Source organism: Sciurus vulgaris, assembly GCF_902686455.1.
Source record: "Sciurus vulgaris genome assembly, chromosome: 18".
Lineage (NCBI taxonomy): Eukaryota > Metazoa > Chordata > Mammalia > Rodentia > Sciuridae > Sciurus > Sciurus vulgaris.
The window spans coordinates 15153289-15173746 of NC_136479.1; the positions used below are offsets into that span (position 1 = coordinate 15153289).

The 20458-nt window shown below is 38.0% G+C and overlaps 3 protein-coding genes across 13 annotated transcripts in view; 2 read left to right on the forward strand and 1 right to left on the reverse strand.

Annotated features, from left to right (window-relative positions):
* The window catches only part of ACSM3 (acyl-CoA synthetase medium chain family member 3), a 62375-nt gene extending 49316 nt beyond the window's left edge, over positions 1-13059 (forward strand). For 2 of the 10 annotated variants that reach the window (XM_079120869.1, XM_079120866.1), the window contains 4 exons: positions 712-839; positions 943-1042; positions 5873-5992; positions 6373-6631. In XM_079120869.1, the coding sequence (XP_078976995.1) occupies positions 712-839; positions 943-1042; positions 5873-5992; positions 6373-6459 (435 nt within the window). In that variant the 3' untranslated portion in view covers positions 6460-6631. The other 8 variants (XM_079120864.1, XM_079120865.1, XR_013760690.1 and 5 more) reach the window with 7 other exon arrangements.
* Positions 190-14155, reverse strand: ERI2 (ERI1 exoribonuclease family member 2). 2 transcript variants are annotated; one of them, XM_079120857.1, is made up of 9 exons: positions 14024-14155; positions 12705-12772; positions 12535-12618; positions 11920-12047; positions 11214-11370; positions 10127-10227; positions 9779-9860; positions 9109-9197; positions 190-664 (listed from the first exon to the last, which is right to left on the reverse strand). In XM_079120857.1, exons 1-9 carry the CDS (start codon positions 14044-14046, stop codon positions 620-622), a joined length of 777 nt encoding a protein of 258 aa, XP_078976983.1. In that variant the 5' UTR covers positions 14047-14155; the 3' UTR covers positions 190-619. The 2 variants fall into 2 exon arrangements, with proteins under 2 accessions (XP_078976983.1, XP_078976982.1); XM_079120856.1 differs by lacking the exon at positions 190-664 and adding an exon at positions 7023-8921.
* Positions 14156-14177: 22 nt separating this feature from the next.
* The window catches only part of REXO5 (RNA exonuclease 5), a 30967-nt gene continuing 24686 nt past the window's right edge, over positions 14178-20458 (forward strand). Inside the window, exons 1-4 of the mRNA XM_079120912.1 lie at positions 14178-14326; positions 14512-14653; positions 18552-18664; positions 19488-19614. Of these exons, the coding sequence (XP_078977038.1) occupies positions 14516-14653; positions 18552-18664; positions 19488-19614 (378 nt within the window). The 5' untranslated portion in view covers positions 14178-14326; positions 14512-14515. The remainder of the gene's footprint in view (positions 14327-14511; positions 14654-18551; positions 18665-19487; positions 19615-20458) is intronic.

Sequence of the window (20458 nt, forward strand, 5' to 3'; positions counted from 1 at the left end):
TCAATATAGTAAGAGATGTATGTCCAGGTTCTACTTGTCGAAGAACTTTACATATTATGACAATTCTTCATTTATTTTTCTTTTTTCTGCCAAATTGATTTTGATGTTGGTGCTTTCTTTCAAATGAGTATTCACTTCTCTTTTTTTTTTTTTTTTTTTTGGCGGAGGCGGGGGTGGTGGGGGGGAGAGCAGGGCAGGTACCAGGGATTGAACCTAGTGGGGCTTAACCACCGAGCTACATCCCCAGTCCTTTTTTACATTAGAGACAAAGTCTTGCTGAGTTGCTTACAGCCTTGCTAAATTGCTGAGGCTGGGTTCAAACTAACGATCCTCCTGCTTCAGTTTCCCAGGTGACTGGGATTACAGATGTGCACCACCACCGCACCTGGTTTCACTTCTCTCTTTTTCTCTCAGTGTTAGGTATTAGCCAATTATCAAAAGACTTAAATTAGCCTATTTCTCTGAGCTCTTGAAACATGTTTTGTAATTTAGCTAAGAAAATTCTCAAGGAGGAATCTTATCTACTCTTTGTAACTGCAGTTCACCTCTCTTAAAAGTTGGTTGGACTGGCTCCATGCTGGAATTTCATCCTGATTTCATACCCCAGATCCTCTTCATTCTAAGGCTTCTCAAAGGAACCAGAATTTTCTCTGAAAAAAATCAACTGAACAGAGAAGAGTCACATTAATAAAAGGCTGTTTGTTTTGGCAGGATGATCCTTCAAAAACAGCTTCAACTCTACGAGGCAACTTCTATGTCACAGGTGACAGAGGGTATATGGATAAAGATGGATATTTGTGGTTTGTTGCGCGATCGGATGATGTCATATTGTCCTCTGGGTAATTTTCTTCTCCAACTGTGTCTATGTCTGTATAACTGATCGTCAGTATACTGGAGTGAATCTTGTCTCACCCTCACAATCCCTGTCATATGCTTTCCCAGTTATCGGATTGGGCCATTTGAGGTAGAAAGTGCCTTGATGGAGCACCCTTCGGTTGTAGAGTCAGCTGTTGTCAGCAGCCCTGATCCCATCAGAGGAGAGGTAAATGAACAGATTCATTTCAACTTTATATTTATTGGAAACAACATGTTTTTGTACAGTATTTCCTTGAAAAACGAATAACACAAATGCTTCATTCACTAAATATGCAAGCCTGACAAATATTCATTTACTAAACCAGGCCCAACGGATTAGTAAAACCATGCATGTAATCCTAGAAACTCAGGAGGCCGAGGCAGGAGGATTGCAAGTTCAAGGCCAACCTGGGCAACTTAGATTCTGTCTCAATATAAACTAATGGCTGGGGATATAGTTTAGTGGTAGAGAGCTTGCCTAGCATGTGTGAGGCTCTGGGTTCAATCCCCAATACCACACTCACATACACACAAAATTACATACTAAAAGCAAGTTAGACAGAAATATGCTAGTCAGAAAGAACAGCTACAGAACAAACTGAAAAATGTACACTAAAAAGAATTTGAACTTGAATTCCAAGGAGTATGGGACAAAGATGGGGTGATGCCAATAATCCAGATCACTCCAGGACAGGGCTCTAGAAGTTAGCTAGATCAAATTGTTACCCAGAAGGCTGGAAGCCAGTAAGGTGCTTGGCATTGCAAAAGGAGGACGTGGCATCAGACATCTGCAGTGGGAACAAGGTCAGAGTCAGGAAGTGAGGCAACTGTGAGTAAAATGGTAAGCAGATGAGCAGAGGTTTCAGAAAATAAGCAGTGTAAGACAGGAGTCCCAAAAGCCCACTCCTGCTGGGGCTGACCACGGCCATATCAAGTGAGAGTCCATATCACTCTTCAGGCCTCTTTTGCTAAGCAGGGACTGTTGGGTTTTGCCTGTGTGTCTACAACATGCCTCCGGTGTTTCTGTAAGGTAAGCTACATGTGTTCACAAATCCATATCCAGTGTTTGATTAGGTAGCAAATTCCAGAAGAATTGACCAAAAGCAGGTAAGATGAGGATTTGAGGACAGTATCCCAAACACTGAATCAAGGTTTTGAAAACAACATTGATGTCAGTGCAAGTCCAGGATGTTCTGTACTATGTATTCAAGTTCCTTATCTGGAACACCAGGTGTAGGGCTTGAAGTTCCAGATAAGGGGCAGGGTTATAAGGTATTTAGTCTCAGTGGCTGCATTAGTCAAGGCAGAAATGGGAGACTGTTTACTGCAGTACAGAGAGTGAATTTCTGTCCCACGACTGATTCTCCTAATATTTGATGCAAGAGGATAAGCTCTAAGTCTTCCTAGATAGCCCAAAGTAATTTTGGATATTGACCAGCACTTGCTGGTTTGGAAAGTTGCCAGAACAAAAGCCCCTATTTATTAGAAAAGAGAATATATTCCAGTAGGTGAGAGCAGGGAACAGATCTCTTCACTGAACTCCACTGGCAGGGTTTGTATTTATTATTTCTGAGAATAATAGATACTTTACATACCATTTTAAGACTTGAACGTGAAATAGAGGTGAAAAGCCCCTCCCATACCTCTCTGCTGTCTTCATTTTTATCTACCTAGACAAGTGCTTACTTGGGACAGGATGGTTGTGGACCCTTTCGGGCTAGGACTGGCTTGGCAGTCACCTGATACCCCAGACTATGACAGAGCAAAGATCTGTTCAGTGGGTTGTACGTCCTTCACTCAACCCTGGGGTCTTGATATAGGGCTTAGATTTGGCCAGCTTCCCAACATTGGTGGGCTGCAACATTTCCTGGCAAAAGATGCTTGGGTATTTCAAATGAGGGGTTCATGCCATGGTGGCGTGTCCTAGGCAGCTCTTCTCTTTCTGGTGGCAGACATATTTTAGCTGGGTTGGGTCCTTCTCCAGGTTAGGTCCAGCTTGGTCTTTGATAGGGTAGCAAGTTCCAGAAGAATTAATTGAAAACAGATAAAATGAAAATTTGAAGATAAGATTCCAAAATATTGACAATTTAAAATCTACAACATCATAGTATTTCAACCTAATATGTACATTTTCACACCATTACTTCTTTAAACACTGTTGTAGCGTTTGAACTTAAAACATTCCTCACGCTACCAACTAAACCAAACTACTTTTGACAGTTCTCCTGAATATTTAATTTTTTCTTTGGTAAATTAACCAAAAGCAAATAGGCTTTAAAATGAGTATTTCCTTAATTTATCTCCTATATTGATAATTTTTGTACATTCTCATTTGAATTTCACATTTTACTATTTTCAGTTTCACATGGCTACTTTGCTTTTAAAATTTTTTAGCCAGTGAGTATACTGTATCTATTGAACTACATATTCACGATTTTAAAAATGTGTGCTTTTTATAGCTTTCTTCAAAAGACAAAATTTCCAACGTGTTAAAGGAGTGGATAATTTGTATTTATTATTTCTGAAAATAATAGATACTTTACATACCATTTTAACACTGGATGTGAAATAAAGAGGTGAAAAATATTTGTTGAGCTGACTGGTTCCCAAAATTTTTTAGCTCAAATACCTGAGAATTTGAAAAAAGACCATAGGCCACTGTTGTCCTTGTGCAATGATAGAAATGTTCTGTATTTGCACCATTCAATACAATGGCCTCAAATGGCTTTTAATACCTGAAATGCAGCTAGCATGACAGGAAATTTAATTTAATTTTGGCTAACTTTAATTGAAACAGACACACATTGCTAATAGCTACCATATTAAATGGTACAGCCATAGATTTTAAAAAATCCAAGATTTTACATAGAATTTGAGAGAAACTTTGAAGCCCACATGTGGATTTTTAGGTTAAAAAACAAAACAAAACAAAACAAAACTCTCTTTGTACTTCTACTACTATACCTAAGAGCTATCATTTTTCTAAGTATTTTTGTTGTTGTTGTTGTAGATGGACACAATGTCTTTATTTTTATGTGGTGCTCAGGATCAAACCCAGTGCCTTGCACATGCTAGGCAAGCGCTCTGCCACTCAGCTACAACCCCAGTCCCCAGAGCTATCATTTTTGATGACTTACTATTCGGAGGCATTATTATAAGCCTTATGTCTACATTGACTTATGTATTCCTTGCAGCTCCTTTTACAGAGAAGGAAAGTGAGGCACAGATGATACAAAAGACTATGACTTGAACCCAGGTTATCTGACTTCAGAGTTCATACTAACTAAAATGTTAGGTTGTTCCTTGTTCATTTAACACATTTCTGTAATGGTCTGTAAAGACTTTTAGAAAGACAAAATGGAGTTTGTTCAATGTGTAGAAGTCATCAATATGTTAATCAGTGATTGCAGTTTTTAAATAATTAAGTCTTCAAACTACTCATTTTTAGTAAGGATAATTTTTTAAGTTCATAAAAACGTTGATAAAGCCGTTATCAACAGTGGCCCATCCCAGTGACTCAGAAGACTGAGGTAGGAGGATTGCAAGTTTGAGACCAGCAACTTAGCAAGGCCCTAAGCAATTTACCAAGATCCTGTCTCAAAATAAAAAATAAAAAGGCTGGGGATGTAGCCCCGTGGTAAAGTGCCTCTGGGTTAAATCTCCAGTACAAAAAAAAAAAAAAAAAAAAAAAAAAGATGAAGCTACAAAGCCAGCATTAACTATAAATTTTATAAAATGTCAAAAATGAATAGGATTAAAATTATATACATACAGATACTCACAGTTGCACAAGTAACCCCATGGGACACTTTAATTAGAAATATTTAAGGGTTTTTAATAAAGATAAAACTGGGTAATTACTCATAAAATGTCATAAACCTGCCCACTGGTAAACAATTTTCAATGTGAAAATTTACAATTATAGGTTTTCATTTCTCATCAAATGCTTGTCCTGAGTGATTTACTGTTTCAAATAATTTCCAATCAAATCTTTACTCCCAAATCACGATGTGCAGGAAATGTTGCCTGTTTATCTTTAAGCTGGACACATGAACTCATGAATTTAGTAAGATTTCAGTTGCCCAAATGCAGGATATTTAATGATAAGATAGTTGTAGGGGACTCCCCTGAGACTCTGCCTGCAGGGAAGCAGCATTCCATGGCAACCCCTGGACTGGTAAGCTGGATTTGGTGGTATACTCTGATTCACACACCTAGCCATGCTTCCAGGTGAACTAGCCCACGGCAGTGCCCCAGGGGAAAACATGGTAGATAGGACCCCAAATATTCTCATGAGGTTAGCCTATCTTTCTGTTTTTCCATTAATGGTTTCTCAAAACATTTCAGGGAAGGATGAACTTTCGGAAACAGGGTGCATGAGCATAAGGCGATGAGGTCTTTCCTATCTTCTGCCAGTTAGAGAGCAAAGGTCACCATCATTTCTGCTCTTATTCTTTAGGGCCACATAAGCGGGACAGAGCAACAGCAAAGTGGCTGTTGGAATCTTCACAGACTTGTATAAAAGACCACCGGTCTCAGTGAGCTGTTTTCTTCAACAATGTGACAAAGCCAGTGTGACTACTTTATAAGGGCTACAAGAGTAGAATTTCAGAAACTGGCCTGGACAGGTTGGGTTGTTACATAAGAGGCTGTGCTTAGTGCACTGCCAAATTTCAAGAGAAAACTTTATTAAAGGAGATAAATATGAGGCAGTGGGACAGAGCTGATCAGAAACAGGTCAGAAAGCAAGATTTCAAATGTAGCTAGGTGGGAGAGTTCCACAGTATATCATAAATAAATCAGGGATCCCAGAAACTCTTTTGGATTGGGTATGGAACAAGAGGTGTGCGAGTCAACTGGCAATAGTTTAAGAAGACAGAGTTGAGACCAAACTGTTAAAAACCCTCTGGTTCACACTACCAAGTACAAAGATTCCCAGTTTGACAAAGTAAGTAAGCTGTACTAAAACAAAAAAATATACAACTCATCTTTCCGCTGTTTCAAATATTTATTTTAGGTAGTAAAAGCTTTTATTGTTTTGAACCCTGATTACAAGTCACATGATCAAGAACAACTAAAAAAGGAGATTCAGGAGCATGTAAAAAAAACTACAGCACCTTACAAATATCCCAGAAAGGTAGGCATCCTACTTATGATGAATATTTTTTGTTCAGTGTTATGGAATTTTTTCAATTATTATTTCCCTTTTAATGAACACTCTCCTCAAACATGTTACACAAAATGTTCCAAATGGAACTAATGATGTATGAATAAGAATCAGAATTTTAAAAATTAAACTCCTAACTTAATTTGGTCATTTGGCTCAGTGAACTTGTGGTAAATACTAATATCAAGAAAACTCTCCTCAACAATACCCCCTTCCCTTTTCGGTTACCAAAAACCTACAACAGGTGCCCTAATTTTTTCATTTAGAATTCATAATAGAACTACTACATAAATCGCTTTATCTAAAGATGAAAACATCTGGACTAATTTTCTTCTCCTTGATACCTACAGGTAGAATTTATTCAAGAGTTGCCAAAGACTATTAGTGGGAAGATAAAAAGAAATGAACTGAGGAAGAAAGAATGGAAAACAATTTAAATTCATTCCATTATCATAGTACATATAAAACAAACATGGTGTCTGTAGAAACCACAAATTTAGGAAGAGGGGATTTTAAAAAATGTGACAGTATTCTTATAAACTGTTGATTTAAAGTATTTTGTAATTATGACATCAGAGGCTGAATTTTGAAATAAAATATTCAATAGATTCCTATGCACTAGTGTCAATGTTTCTATAATTTGGCAACATAAAAAGAATCATCAATTGCTCAGGAATTATTTTGATACTTCTTTTTTATAGTACTAGGGATCAAACCCAGAGTAACACATGCCAGACAAGTACTCTACCACTGAGCTATATACCCAGTCCACAGAATTCTTAAATGTTTGGTTTAGAAGACGCTTCTATCAATCAATCAAATCTCTGCCCCATGGGTTTTTAAGCCTTAGTTAAATAATTCCAGTATATGAATATACAAATCAGAACCAATCTTTAAGGCTTGAACAAAACTAAACAACTTACAATTTTTTAAAAGTAAAAAATATCAGTGAGGAGATTATCATAATTCTCAAAGTATCTACCTGAAAATAGACTAGGGATTTTTATTAGTCATATTTTATTTAAATAACTTAATAGCTTATAATTTGTTTCAAGATCTAACTACAAAAATGGACATCATGAACCATTATTTCTTATTATATTTAGCATAATGAATATATTTAGAATTTATTTATTTATTTATTTTTGTGGTGCTGGGGATTGAACCCAGGGCCTTCTGCATGCGAGGCAGGCACTCTACCAACTGAGCTATATCACCAGCCCCCTATAAAATATTTTGTCATTCTACAAGGAAGTATGAAATTCAGTGAACATTAATATGTGAGATATGAATAAAATTGTGTAAGATAGCATCAGAATGTTCATGTGTGGAAATTTAAGGAATAATTAGGAGTCATACTTGAACAAAAGAAGATAATTGTTAAGCAAATGGTGAATAAAAGGTTATGAAATATATTTTCTCTTTGTGTAACTGCTCCAGTACAGCCTACATAATTCCGATATGCTAAGTTTCCATAACTTGTAGCATTATACTTTATCTTTCCTGCACTAAAAGTCAAAAAAAGTTGTCCTAAAAGTAAAAACAGCTTAACTACAAAGAAAGTTTATCAATTCCTCATTGAAGGTCTGAGTCTCAAAGAATTTTTAATAGGAAAACAATTATTGTCACGAATATGGCTTGTTACTGGAGAACTCAAAGCGAGTCCCCCTGTGGAATGAGACAGAACTAGGCTGTTGGCTTTTTCCTTTTGAAGTGTTTGTTCCCATTTAAAATAACCACAACACTTTCTGTTTTCTTGGTATTTTCCAATAGGGCAACAATAGAAGACTCTCCCGTGGTTTGGTCCATTGTTAGAAACAACAAGCCTCTTAGATCTTCGGCCACACTTGCATAAGGGAGGTGTCATTTTCCCACTCTTCCAAGGCTCTTGTAGATTCACTGCAGAAGTTAATACAGGGGGCAGAACCTTCTGACAAGAACTTCTTACTGGGGAGCAATCAGATGATGCTGGCTTTTCTTCGTGAATAGTGAAGATCTGTTTTTTTGCTGGGGGGAATACTGGGGGATTAGATGAATTCCTTTTAGTGCCACCTAAAGAAAGAGGATATTTCCCCAAAACTGAAGGACGAGCTGCATTGGCATCAACACTGGTAAAGGCACATAATTTGCGTTCAGGCAATTTAAAGGCTGACTCGTCTGAACCTGGATAGTTAGCTTCTTTTACATTATAAATAGTAGTGTGAGGACTCTTATACACAATGGACTGAGTGGTCTCCAATTCCTGAAAAGCTTCCTTGATGCCGCCAAAATTTTCATGACTCAGCATTTCTGATTCTTTTAAAACCATTAATCTTTCTCCAGAATTAAGTGAAGTCTCTACGTTTGTGTCACTAATAGGAAGTATACAATCTGTATTTTCCTCAGGTTGAGATGCTGGCAGTAAAACTATGTCTTCCCATTCAGCCAACATAGGCAGACAGTCAACAGTAGAACTCATTTCCATATCAGAAACATGATTAACAGAAGGAATGGTAGTAGAAACAAGTACCAATTCTGAATCAAATGTTGAAGGCTTAGATTTGGCATTGACTGCATTGTTTCTTTGCTTCTGCATATAGACAGGTGAATTTAAGCTGGGAGATTGCAACTGTCCCAAAGATGTAGAGGGCTTAGTAGTAAAAACAGATAAGCAACTTTTGACATTGTGAAGACCTGCTTTTATATTGTTTTTTAGTTGTAACTGATCCTGCTGTACCATTACAGGGGAATTCACATAAACTGAACTCGTTTGAACTTTTTCACGAGCACTTATTGCATTTTTAAGCTCTTTATCATGTATGTTGGGACCCTGTAAGCTAATGTTGCAGGCAGATGTTTCTTCTTCTTGATTTGTATTCAAATTTCTGGCCAGAATGTTGGGATTCTTCTTTGTGAGAACCTATGATTCCACAGACAAATCCAAAAGCTTTAGAAATTCTGTAATTTCTTCAGCAGAAATTATGTGATATGACAAAAAAGAAAAATGTCATCTGTTTATAAATGATCACACATATGAAATTCACGTTTCAGTGGACCTATGAGTACTCTGGAGTTTGAGATAACAGAAAAGGGAAAATACCACTAACCTTGTTAAAGGACCTTGTAATTTTCATTAGACAACCATCTCTGATCATTTTCCAAGCAAGAAGAGCAGTATTACGAGAATCATCCAACCCTGAGGAAACATCAAACACTGAATTCAGTAGTAGTATAAATAACAGCAAAAAGAAAAAAAATCACCACTCAAATAAATACTGGGGTGTACTATTAGCTTTATGTTCACCTACTCATTTGAATCATAATAAACTGGTCTTGTGGAAAGCTGTGGCCACATTATCAATGAAAGAGAAGATCTCATAAATTTACAGAGGAAGAAGTAAAAATTTGTTTCAGTTTCTAAAAACGTGACCAGCATTCTATAGGGACCAGGATTTGTGAATAATCAAATAGCCTGATTCAGTTTATTGATCTACTATATCACTTGGGCACTTGTTTAATCACCATTGGATTTGGCTAATTAATTCTTTCATTCTTTTTAGTAACTAGAAAATCACTAGATGGCAATCTTTACATTAAATAGTTCATGAAATTGGTAATTCCAAAACCAGAAACACTTTGAATTGTGTAGATTAGGAACAATTAATCTAACGTAGAATATTCACTATTAATGGCATTACCAAAAAATGAAGTTTACATTAGAATTCTTACAAAAGTTAACTGAGTTACATAAAAAAGTGATTTGCAATTTATACGAACCAGAATGTTCTCGTCCTGAGAACTCTATTCCCACTTCCTGCAAGGCACCACTTAGTCCTTTTGGCTTTCTTCTATAGAAAAGCTAATCAAAAAAAAAAAAAAAAAAAAAAGGCCAAAAATATTATTACTATTTGAAAGGCTATATATTAACCACTTTTCATAATTTTAGTTCTCCTGGATTCGGAATAAGCTTATTTATATTGTCTTGTTTTAAATATTTTAAAAAGTTCTTAAAGTCATATTTATGTAAACATTCCCAGAGAAAATACCAATTCCCCTGCATGGGATAAAATATAAATTATTTTTCAACAGAAGGAAAATGAACATGCCCCTACCTTTGACCCTTACCTTGTAAGTCGCTCTGAGATCAATCCAGGAATTTAAAAACACGGGTTTTAACAGTTGTTTTCTTTTACACTCATACTCTAGGCAAACCCCCAAGTCCCAGTCTGCATTAAGTAAATTAAAATAGAACAAAGTTATGTCAGCATTTCTTCCACTTACAAATAAATATGGAAGATGATATAAAATAGAACAGTAAGATTTAATTGCTCTGCTAATAACTAATAATCCACATGTATGCTTTTTATTACTTTACACAACTTACTGTTAAGAAACTACACTGAGGGGCTGGGGATATGGCTCACTGGTGGAGGGTTTGCCTAGCATGTGTGAGGCAGTGAGTTTGATTCTCAGCACAACATAAAAATGAATTAAAAAAAAAGGTATTGTGTCCACCTATAACTAAAAAAAATTTTAAAAAGAGAAATCACACTGATAACTAAATTTCAAAATGATTTTTTAAACACCCAATAAAACTCTGTTTCAGAAACAAGAATAAAATGTTAAATTCCAAAGGCCATATTTTCTATATTCTAGGAAAATGTTAATGTCATTGAAAAACCAAATATTTTATAGCAACTTGAATCCAAAAATGACTATTAATCTGTTATCAAGGGTACTGTACTGCTATCAATGACAATTAATGGCAATTAGTAATTGATTAATATATCATGGTCATACAAAAGACCTATGATAAATGGTTCATTTTTTTCTTGATGTTAGTAAGGATCAATGCATAAAAGCAAAGGATGAGAGCTGAATGACTCTTTTTATTCAAGACTATAGAAAATACCATGGTGAGTTTTCACTGAATCATCATTGTCTGAATGCAGAATAGAGGAACATCTTGAAAGATTCTAAAAGCTAATGCTTACATTTTTAAGGTATCCCAGTATCATAACGTTAAAGATACGAACAAATTTACTTTTCTTGGTTAACATCTGTGAGGCACTCGAATTTCTTTTCCTGGTCCAGGTTAAGAAATATAATTCTAGATTATAAAGTAGAAAACTAGAAATAAAGAATTACATTGTTGTAATGCTACCCATTTGTGATTGATAGGCATAACTCACTGTTTTTTTTTTTTTTTTACCTGACCAAGTAACAAATGCACATAATTTTGCTGCAGAAGTAGAAGGTTCTGAAATCCCAGTAGCAAACACAATTTTCTTCTGTTGCTGAATCTTATGAATCCATTTACAGAACTGAGACAAGCAGATTTTCAGAGGGGTTCCTTCATCAACTTGAGCCTTATTAGAGCAACAAAATCTGAGTTCAATAATAAAATTCCATAATTACCGAGCATGCATTATAATTATACAGTGTGACAGGATATATCAAAGAGGTTCTAACTGGCAAAGAGTTTATCCAGTGAAAAGATGTTAAGATACACAGGAGTTCTCTAATGATTAAAACTCACCAAGGTAAGAATTGGGTTGATAAATCTAAAGTTGCACAGAAATATAATCATTAAATCCAGACTGACAGAAATAAAAACATAAATTTGAGTCACTTAATTTCCACTAGAGAAATATATTTCTTCTTCTTCTTTGTTTTTTCCCTCCAACACTGGGGATTGAAACCCAAGACTTCCACATGCCCTGCAAGTGCTCTACCACTGAGTTGTATATCCAGACTTGATAGACATGTTTATAACACAATTCTAATTTTTAAAGATTCCAATGAACTTTTGAAGAGGACATTATTTTTCCTAACACTGAATACATAAAATTCTAAATGGCATATAAATTTATTTTTTTTCTGAAACTGATTTCTGAATTTTAAAATTTGCATCATACCTGTTTTATGCCTGTCAGTTCCATGCAAAATTCAGAAAGAATTGGATGTTCTTGAGGTTGAACGTAAGTATGGAATTCACATTCAATCTCTCCAGTTGATGTGTTCATCAATACTGCTGGGAATTCAACTAAACGAGAAGAATCATCAACCAACACTTGAATATATGATTTTTAACAATGCTATAGTCATTCTAAATTAAACATATATTGTCACAATAGCATTACTAAACATTTCAATAAAAGCATATTAAAAGACAAAAGGAGTATGATATAAAGTAACAATAAGCCATCAATAAAAATATTGAAATCACATGTACCTATTTATATTTCTACAATTAAATATGAAGAACATATGGAAGTTGAAATATACCCCTTTTTTGCAAAGATTTTGTTTCAGTTTCTATGCAATTGAGGTTTTGTATGTGATCCTAAAATAATTATTTTACACAATGACACATTTAGGTATTCAGAATTTTGTTCTTTTTTAATAAAGACAGGTTTATATTAAACTACCAATTCATAGGCTGTTTTCTTAAACTATTGGCTGGTTTATATGTATAAACTTTAAAATGACTCCCCTACTGCTAAATTTGGTTATTGCAATTCCAGACTTACTTATTTCCTGGCTATTGTGGTGTTTCCCATCATTCCAGCAGGTGGATTCAAAATCAATCACAATTAAGTAGTCATACAACTGCTCTGCAAAAGATCAGGGTGTTCTTATGTTTTACCAGTGCTGAAAATACAAAGCCACAAAATGTAAAGAAACTAAGCACACTACTTACTGGATTTTCTTCTTCCTAGATTCTCATTTGCTGGTGCAATTGACTTTCTCCTAATTAATCCAAGCTGCCTAAAAATGTAAAACAACCCAATAAGATCAACGAACCCATTCACACTTCTGTGTAAAGAGGGTATAAAACTAATGGTACTGTGCAAATGGTTTCATGTGTTGTGATTTAAAAGAAACTGAACTAGACTTTGGAGGAAAAAACCTGGGTTCTTGTACTGTCATACTCTTCTGATTTTGGTAGTCATCTGACCTGCATAGGCCTCAAGTACATATTTGCAAACAGGCTAATTTTATCTGCTCCCTGTATTTTATAGTAACACTGGGGAACTCAAGATTGTAGGGGTACAGACACACTGAAGAACTTTAGTTATTTTTGTGTTTGCATTTTTTTTTTTCTTTCATTTTTCAAGTCCTTGCTATGTATATAGCACAGTTCTGAGAAAATAAGAACACAGGCCATGGTCTTATCTTCAGGAATTTAACAAAACTGGGTAAAGAAACAATGAAACTATTGGAAGGTAATCCATAATAAAGAGTTCCCCCAAAGGCCATATGCTGGCATCCAAAGGGAAGATTTTACTGAGGTCTCAAGTACAGGTGAGACAAACTTTGATGAGCAGGTAGGGTCTTACCTGTCGCAGTGATATGTTTTTTGTTGCTGCTGCTAAGAGGTATGAGGGAAGTGCAGGAATTTGGGAATAATTAATAACTAGCATTTGCTGACTGCTTACTACACAGCAGGACGAAACTTACATGGTGAGCTCATTTAGTCAAACACTCTAGGAGGCAGGCATTTTTGCTCCCACACTGATGAGAAAAATGGATAATTTGTCAAAGGACAGTTTTGGCCCGGCGTGATGGTGCATGCCTATGCATGTCTATAATCCCAGCAGCTCGGGAAGCTGAGGCAGGAGGATCACAAGTTCAAAGCCAGCTTATCCAGGAATCAGAAAAGGTCACAACGTTCATATTATGAACTGGATCATTTGGAAGTGGTGCGGCTAACGGCTTGATGGGTGCAGTGGCGCCTGGCTGGGACCTCCCAACAAGCTCCACGGCGCTGTCGCGTCCCGTCCTTTCCCAGGGCCGCGCCAGGCCACGCCGACGAGAAGCCAAGGCTCCTCGGGCTCCTTCCCGCCCTGCAGAGCGCAGCCTGGGGCTCGAGACCCAGGTTCAGGCAGGAGCTTTTCCGAGAGTGCAGGTCCCAGACGCCGAGAACGCGGAGAATGGAGGCCGCCAGCGCAGACGCCGCCTGCGCCGGACCCAGAGCGACCACCCCTCCCCCGCGTCGCCGAGAACCCACTCGCATACCGCGCCAGCCGCTTGGTCGCCATTTCCGACACTCCCGGTTCTCCCACATCCAACTGCCGGAAGTCCAGCCACGCCCACTTCCGGTCCGTTCAAACGTCCCGCGCGGCTGTGTCGGTCGCAGTGGCAGAGGCGGAGGCGGTGCCTTGCGCTCACTTCGGCGCTTCTCTCCGGCGTTTCCGAGACTCAGCGGCGTGGAGAGTGGTTTCAGGCGGAGAAGCCGCCAGGGAGCGCCCTCTCGGCCGGCGGGCCGGCGGCGGTGGCGTCGTTGCGGAGCCGTTTGGAATCCGGCCTCGGACGCGGACGGTTGGTGCACGAGGCAGCGGGCGCGTCGGCGGGAAGGGGAGGCGCCTTGGCACCCTGGCTTCCTAGGGCGGGGAAAACGCCGAAAGGTGCGGAGTGCGGGCGCCTCCGGGGGAGCTTTCGAGCCGTCGAGGCCCAGCGGGTCTGGTCGTCGGAGTTTCTCACCTCTAGCTGGTCTTTCCCCACAGACTCATGGAGCCAGAGCAGGAGAAGACCGGGAGGCTCCCCAGGAAGGGCAGGAAGAGGAGACGGGTCCCCAACAGGCTGATCAGGGCACCCGGAGTGAGGAGAGCCCGTTGGGATCTCGAGGACAGGCAGCCCGAGGCCAAGGTGAGCAAAGGGGATCCCACAGACCCTCACCCCAGCCTCCTTTGGAGTCCCGCGCGGGACTCAGCCTCACCCTCCCATTGCCTTCGCCGAATCTGCTCTGCGATCCCTACAGTGAGAATGGTATTGTCATGTTTTTCTGCTTCGGGGCTGCAGTTCTTAAAAGCCGTAGTGCCTGGCCCACAAAATGTAGGTTCCTTCTGCAGGTATTTATTGAGGTCTTCAGGAGTCTTAAGTTCTGGGAGTAGCCTCGTGCACAGAAACACGGAATTCCCTGGCCTCGTGCAGTTTGCATTCTAGCGGGGGAGTAATAGGGACGATCAGCATCCCTAACGTTTATTGAGAGTCATTCATCAGGTTTTTATTATCTGCTGGGGCTCTAACCTGGGCACTTGGGGTACATCAGTGAAAAAAATGAAGGACCTACCGTTCTAGTATGAACACAGAAGATAATAGAAAATAAGTTCAGTGATACATTTGACAGGAATTCAGCCACGAACATTTTTATCAAAATAGAATTGCAACTTTTTTAAGATGAGGGAAAACAATGAGGGTTAATGTGATAAGAAATGTAAAGATGCTGAAAATATCGTATTTTAGAACAATCTCAAACTTTTAACCGAAAAGTTGCAAAAACAGTTCCAAAAAACTTCCTGCAGGCAACACTTAAATAGTTGCTGACACTGCTCATTTCTCCCTGTAAGTGCAAAAGGACAGGAAGTAGACCTCAATCCTTTCAGAGAACCTTCCAGAGTCTGGTGCCCTTGGGGCCCATTTCAGTTACAGAGGGGATTTTGGTTTTGTAGGGTACAGTGAGCATGTTGTAGTCATTGGAAACCATGCTCGTGCTGATTTGACCCTCGGGCTAGTTCGGGTTAAAACCAGACCCTGAGGGATGAGTACTCAAATCTTGTCTGTTGTTATACTATGCTCCCAGTTGAGGACTAAATTGCCCTGGGGGAAGGTCAAGGTTTAGGACCCAGTATTCCATATCTGTCCCTTTCCCCCAGGGCCCATTGTTATCAATGGGAGAGGTTTAATGTTTGGCCAATTTCCCCTCCTTTCTCCTGAGCCACACCTTCCCCAGCTTTTTGGGAAGCTGTCTTATAGGAATATTATTTTCCATAACCCTTCACTCCCCACTTCTCCAGGTATTTTTATGTATGTCCTACAAAGAGGTCTACATAATTACTATGTAATTGTCAAAATCAGGAAATTAACATGAATATGTTGCTGCTACCTATCCCGCAGACCCCAAATCTGTCTAGTTGTTCTGTTGATCTGTCTCCTTCAAACAATTCCTCAGTTCTTTCCTTGACTTTCATGACTTACTACTTTTGAAGAATTCTGGACAACTTATTTTGTAGAATGCCTCTTAAGTTACATGTGATCGCTTCTTCATTGATTAGATTAAGTTCATGCATCTTGGGGTTTCACAGAAGTGATGCCTGTTCCCTTGAGTTGGTACATGATTCTGATTAATCCCTTTTATTGGTCTTATTAACCTTAATTACTTAGTATCTGCTAAACTAAAGTTCTTTTTATCTTCATAAATTTGGGGTGCCTCCTCATTACTTGTTTGCTTTATAAGTATAAACTCATGGATATCTATTTTGTTCAATGGGTTCTACTGTTTTGTATTTATTTTGATGCTTATATATCATTTTGGCATGTTTCCATCATTCTTTTAGCATTTCATTACTTCTGGCACAAAAAGATGTCTTTTTCCAATCCAGCCCTGGAATCAGCCTTTTCTCCTAGAATATCTGTTTTTGTTTTTGTTTTTGTTTTAGTGGAAAAAGGCAATTTAGAAACATGAGATCTGGGTGCTAGATGTGCTAATTGCTATTGGGATGTCACTACCCCTAAAAGATGGAGCTAAAGTTATGTATGTGTATTTGAATGCAAATATACATAAACTCACCTGAACAGTTTACATTTAAATATTTTCCTGTGTCCATACATATCGAAAACTATGAACTCATGTCAGTATCTCTATAGTGGGATTCATTTACAGGGTTACAGGGTTCATTTTATTTCCTTCCTTTTCACATTTGTGAGCTTCTCTAAAAGTGAGAAGCCTGATTTCATTATCTTCCATGTTTGATTGTTTCCCTATCACTGCCACCACCTCCCATCCCCACATCCTTCTCACCCTGGCTGGGATGTATCATATCAGGTCACATTTGGCACACCCTTTCTCTCCTGGGACAGACTGTTACCGTTATCTCTCTCAGACACCCTCACCCTGAGGCTCTAAATCTTGCAACAGGTCTCCACTGTCCCTAAGCATTGATATCCTCCTTACCCGAGAGTTTCTGCTATCTAATGCCAGGCCTCATGGTCTACCTTTCCCTCTATGCAGGTGGCTTGTCATGTTGCTCAGGCTTTGATATCTCATGCTGTGATACCCTCTACAATGATATGTTGAGGTTCTGCTTGTAGTCCTGGACTGCACCCTTCTTACCCTACTCAGACTCTTCACTGCACTATAGACCCCTGTCTTGCTTAGTCCCACCTTAAAATCTCATACATTTGTGGTTAGCAATTTTATCTAAAGATTAAAATATACTTGCTCATTTTGACTAATTTATCTTGAGGAAGTGATTAGATAAGTGTCATCAAGAGGGAATTTTTTTCAAATAGATTATAATTGTTAGGGATATTTAGATAATGAGCTATTTATGTACTAAAATTGATGTTATATTTAACTGACAGGGAAAGGATTTCACATAAGTTAGGCGGTGGATAGTAAAGAGATAAATAGAACTTGGGCCTTGTTGTCTGCATTCCAGTTGTTCTATTACCTGCTTGTTTCTTTATTGTAAAATGAGAAGTGTAGTACTTAAAGAGTTTTGAGAATTCAATGATTTAACACATGTTAAGAGCTCAGAACTGTATCTGGCTAATAGCAAATGCTCAATATTTGTTTAAGGTCATGGGAGAAAATTAGCCATAATACTATCTGTTGTTCACTAAGTACTTATGTCATGTCCTAGACTTAATGTGTGGCATTAGCAATCTCATGAGATAGAATTATAGTCACTGTATAAGTAAGAAAAGTAAGTCAGGAAAGTTAAGACACTTCTCTAAGATAATAGAATATTTGAACTCTGGTAGTGTGACTCCCAAGGTTTGAGTTCCTAACCCCTGCACTCTTAAAAAATAAAAAATGGAAAGTGATAATTATCTCTGAGTTGTACAGATGGCTTTTATATTTATTGTGTATCTATTATCTGTTACTTATCTCTATGTTCTGAGTCTTTAATAACAAACACAAACTACTTTGATAACCAGGTGTAAGTGCAGTTTTCTTAAGGAGGTGGGAGACTCATTGAACTTCTTGTTGGCTGACTCCTTAGCTTAGACTACATTGATGTATGGTCTAGTTCCTGTGTCTTTTCCCTTGCCACAACTGTGCAACATGTGGTCTTGGCTCCAGTTAAACCACACTACGTGTCTGGACACAATGTCCTTTCCAACCTGACAAGGCATTTTATTTACAAGGCCCAGCCCCAGTGCTGTCCTGTCACTGAAACTGTCTCCCAAACTCTGACCTCCAAGGCCTTTTTGCTCCCTTATGTTTCTGATGACATTTACTCACACTGTATTGTAATTACCTGTCACATTTTTTTTTTTCCTAGTGGATGGACTCTTTGAGAGCATGAAGCATATTTTATTTATCCTGCATTTTCTAGCACATAATCAAGGGTAATTCAGGTTCTATATCAATGTTTATTAAATATCCTAATAGTATCACAGCTTGTTGTTTTAGGCCTTTATTTTCAATTAATTAGAATCCTTAGTTATGATTGTAAAAGTAATCAGAAACTAGAATAATTTGCCTCACTTTGCTATTCTTAATAATCATGGTTTGCCATGCCCTGATTTATTTTTACAGAGGGCCCGCTTATCTACCATTTTATTTGCTGAAAACTGTGAAGTAACCCATGGCCAGCTTTGTGAATTGCTGAAGTATGCAGTTTTGGGTAAATCCAACGTTCCTAAACCAAGGTATGAGATGAACTTAGTATGTGTGGACCAAAGGTTTCAAACTAGTGCCTAGAGGGCCATGTCTGCCTTACCAACATCTGTCATTCAGTGTGTCTAATTTTATTTTTTTAGTAATGGCTGCCAGCAGCCATTAAATTTGGAAATTTCTATATAAAAATCAAGATTTTTGATGTCTTCAAAAAAACTAAAAAATCTGGAAACTATCTCTGTCTTCCCCATTTGGCATGTATTTGTCAAAACTGAGTAGTAGTCTTCCTCTTTAGATGGGGTGTATATGCTCCAGTGTCTCATCTGACCGGCTTCCCTTAGATATTTTAGTTTTTTTCCCCATAGTGTTGATCCACTGAAATAACATGATAATATGTTAGTAATTCCAGTCAGTAATTGCCTTCCTCTTATGAATAAAGGGCAAAGAGAGAATTTTGCTATTCCAATATTCTATAAGTTTGTCAGTTTATCTAAAATTGAATTTCTAGATGCCAGTCATTAGATTTCTTGGCTAAGAAGGACTGCAAGTAGGTTGGGGATCTTGGAGATGAGTCTTTGTAAAATGAACTATGTTCTGATTTGAAGCAAATCTTAATGGGATAGTGAATTTAAAGCATTGCATTTCCCTTGGTATTTTACTTGATTTGAGTGCAAAAAATATTTGTCTTGAGATCTTGGAGTTCTCTGTAGTAATGACTTCAATTCTAGGAAATCATTGTGTGATAAAAAAGTCCATTAGCTATCCCTGTTTTATTTTTCCATGCTTTCCTTCTGTATACCTATATCTGACTGAGGGCATCACTCAGGACTGTTTTGTTTTGATTTTTTTTAATAGGTGGTGCCAACTTTTTCATCAAAACCACCTGAACAGCGTAGTGGTTTTTATACTTCAAGGAATGAGTCAGCTACATTTCTATAGGTTCTACTTGGAGTTTGGTTTTCTCCGAAAAGCTTTCAAACATGTAAGTTAAGAAAATTTTGTATTAGAGGGGGTGAGTTAGGTCATCTCATTCCTAGTGCATGTATTTGTGCCTCATGACCACAAAACAAATGGCAGGGGTTGTAGAATGTTAGAGGCCTCATGTTGGTATTAGATTTCTCTTAGATTTTCTTTGGTAACCGAGGCAGAACACTTATTTACAAATTATGGTCTATAGCTTCCAGATTGATACTGTCCTGTTTGATGCTTTGTTTTGTTTTTGTTTTTGTTTTGTTTGGGTGGTCCTGTGGATTGAACCCAAGGCCTTGTGCAGGCTAGGCAAGCACTCTACCAACTGAGCTATATATATCCCCAGCCCCTGATATTGTCCTATTTAATTTGCGATATGATACTTTCAGAAACTATAAAGTATACATAAAATCTGTGTTTTTCTACCTCTTTTTTAAAAATCATATAAGATTGGGGCTCCCTGGAATGGTATCTGGAACTGAATAGCAGCTGTCATCTTGAGGCATACGCTCTCCATTTGCCCATAGCCTCTTCCATTCCCTAGTGACTTCTTTTATTCATTTACTTCTGAAGGCATTTGAATTGATTAACCCTCATTTAATCTCCCTGAGTCTCCATTTTCTTTTTTGCTTCCATTTACTGAGCACTTCTTATATAGTGAGTTGTATATTAATCATACTACATACATCATTTTAAATTACACAATAACCTTAGATGTTCTGTTTTTTTTCCCTAAGAAACTGAGTAACATGTCCAAGTTATAGCTGTAAAACGGTGAAGGTGAATCTGAGGCTAGAGCTCAACCTCTTTGTCTTGCTCTTATCATCTGTTTCTGACTACCTAGCATGCTGTTCACT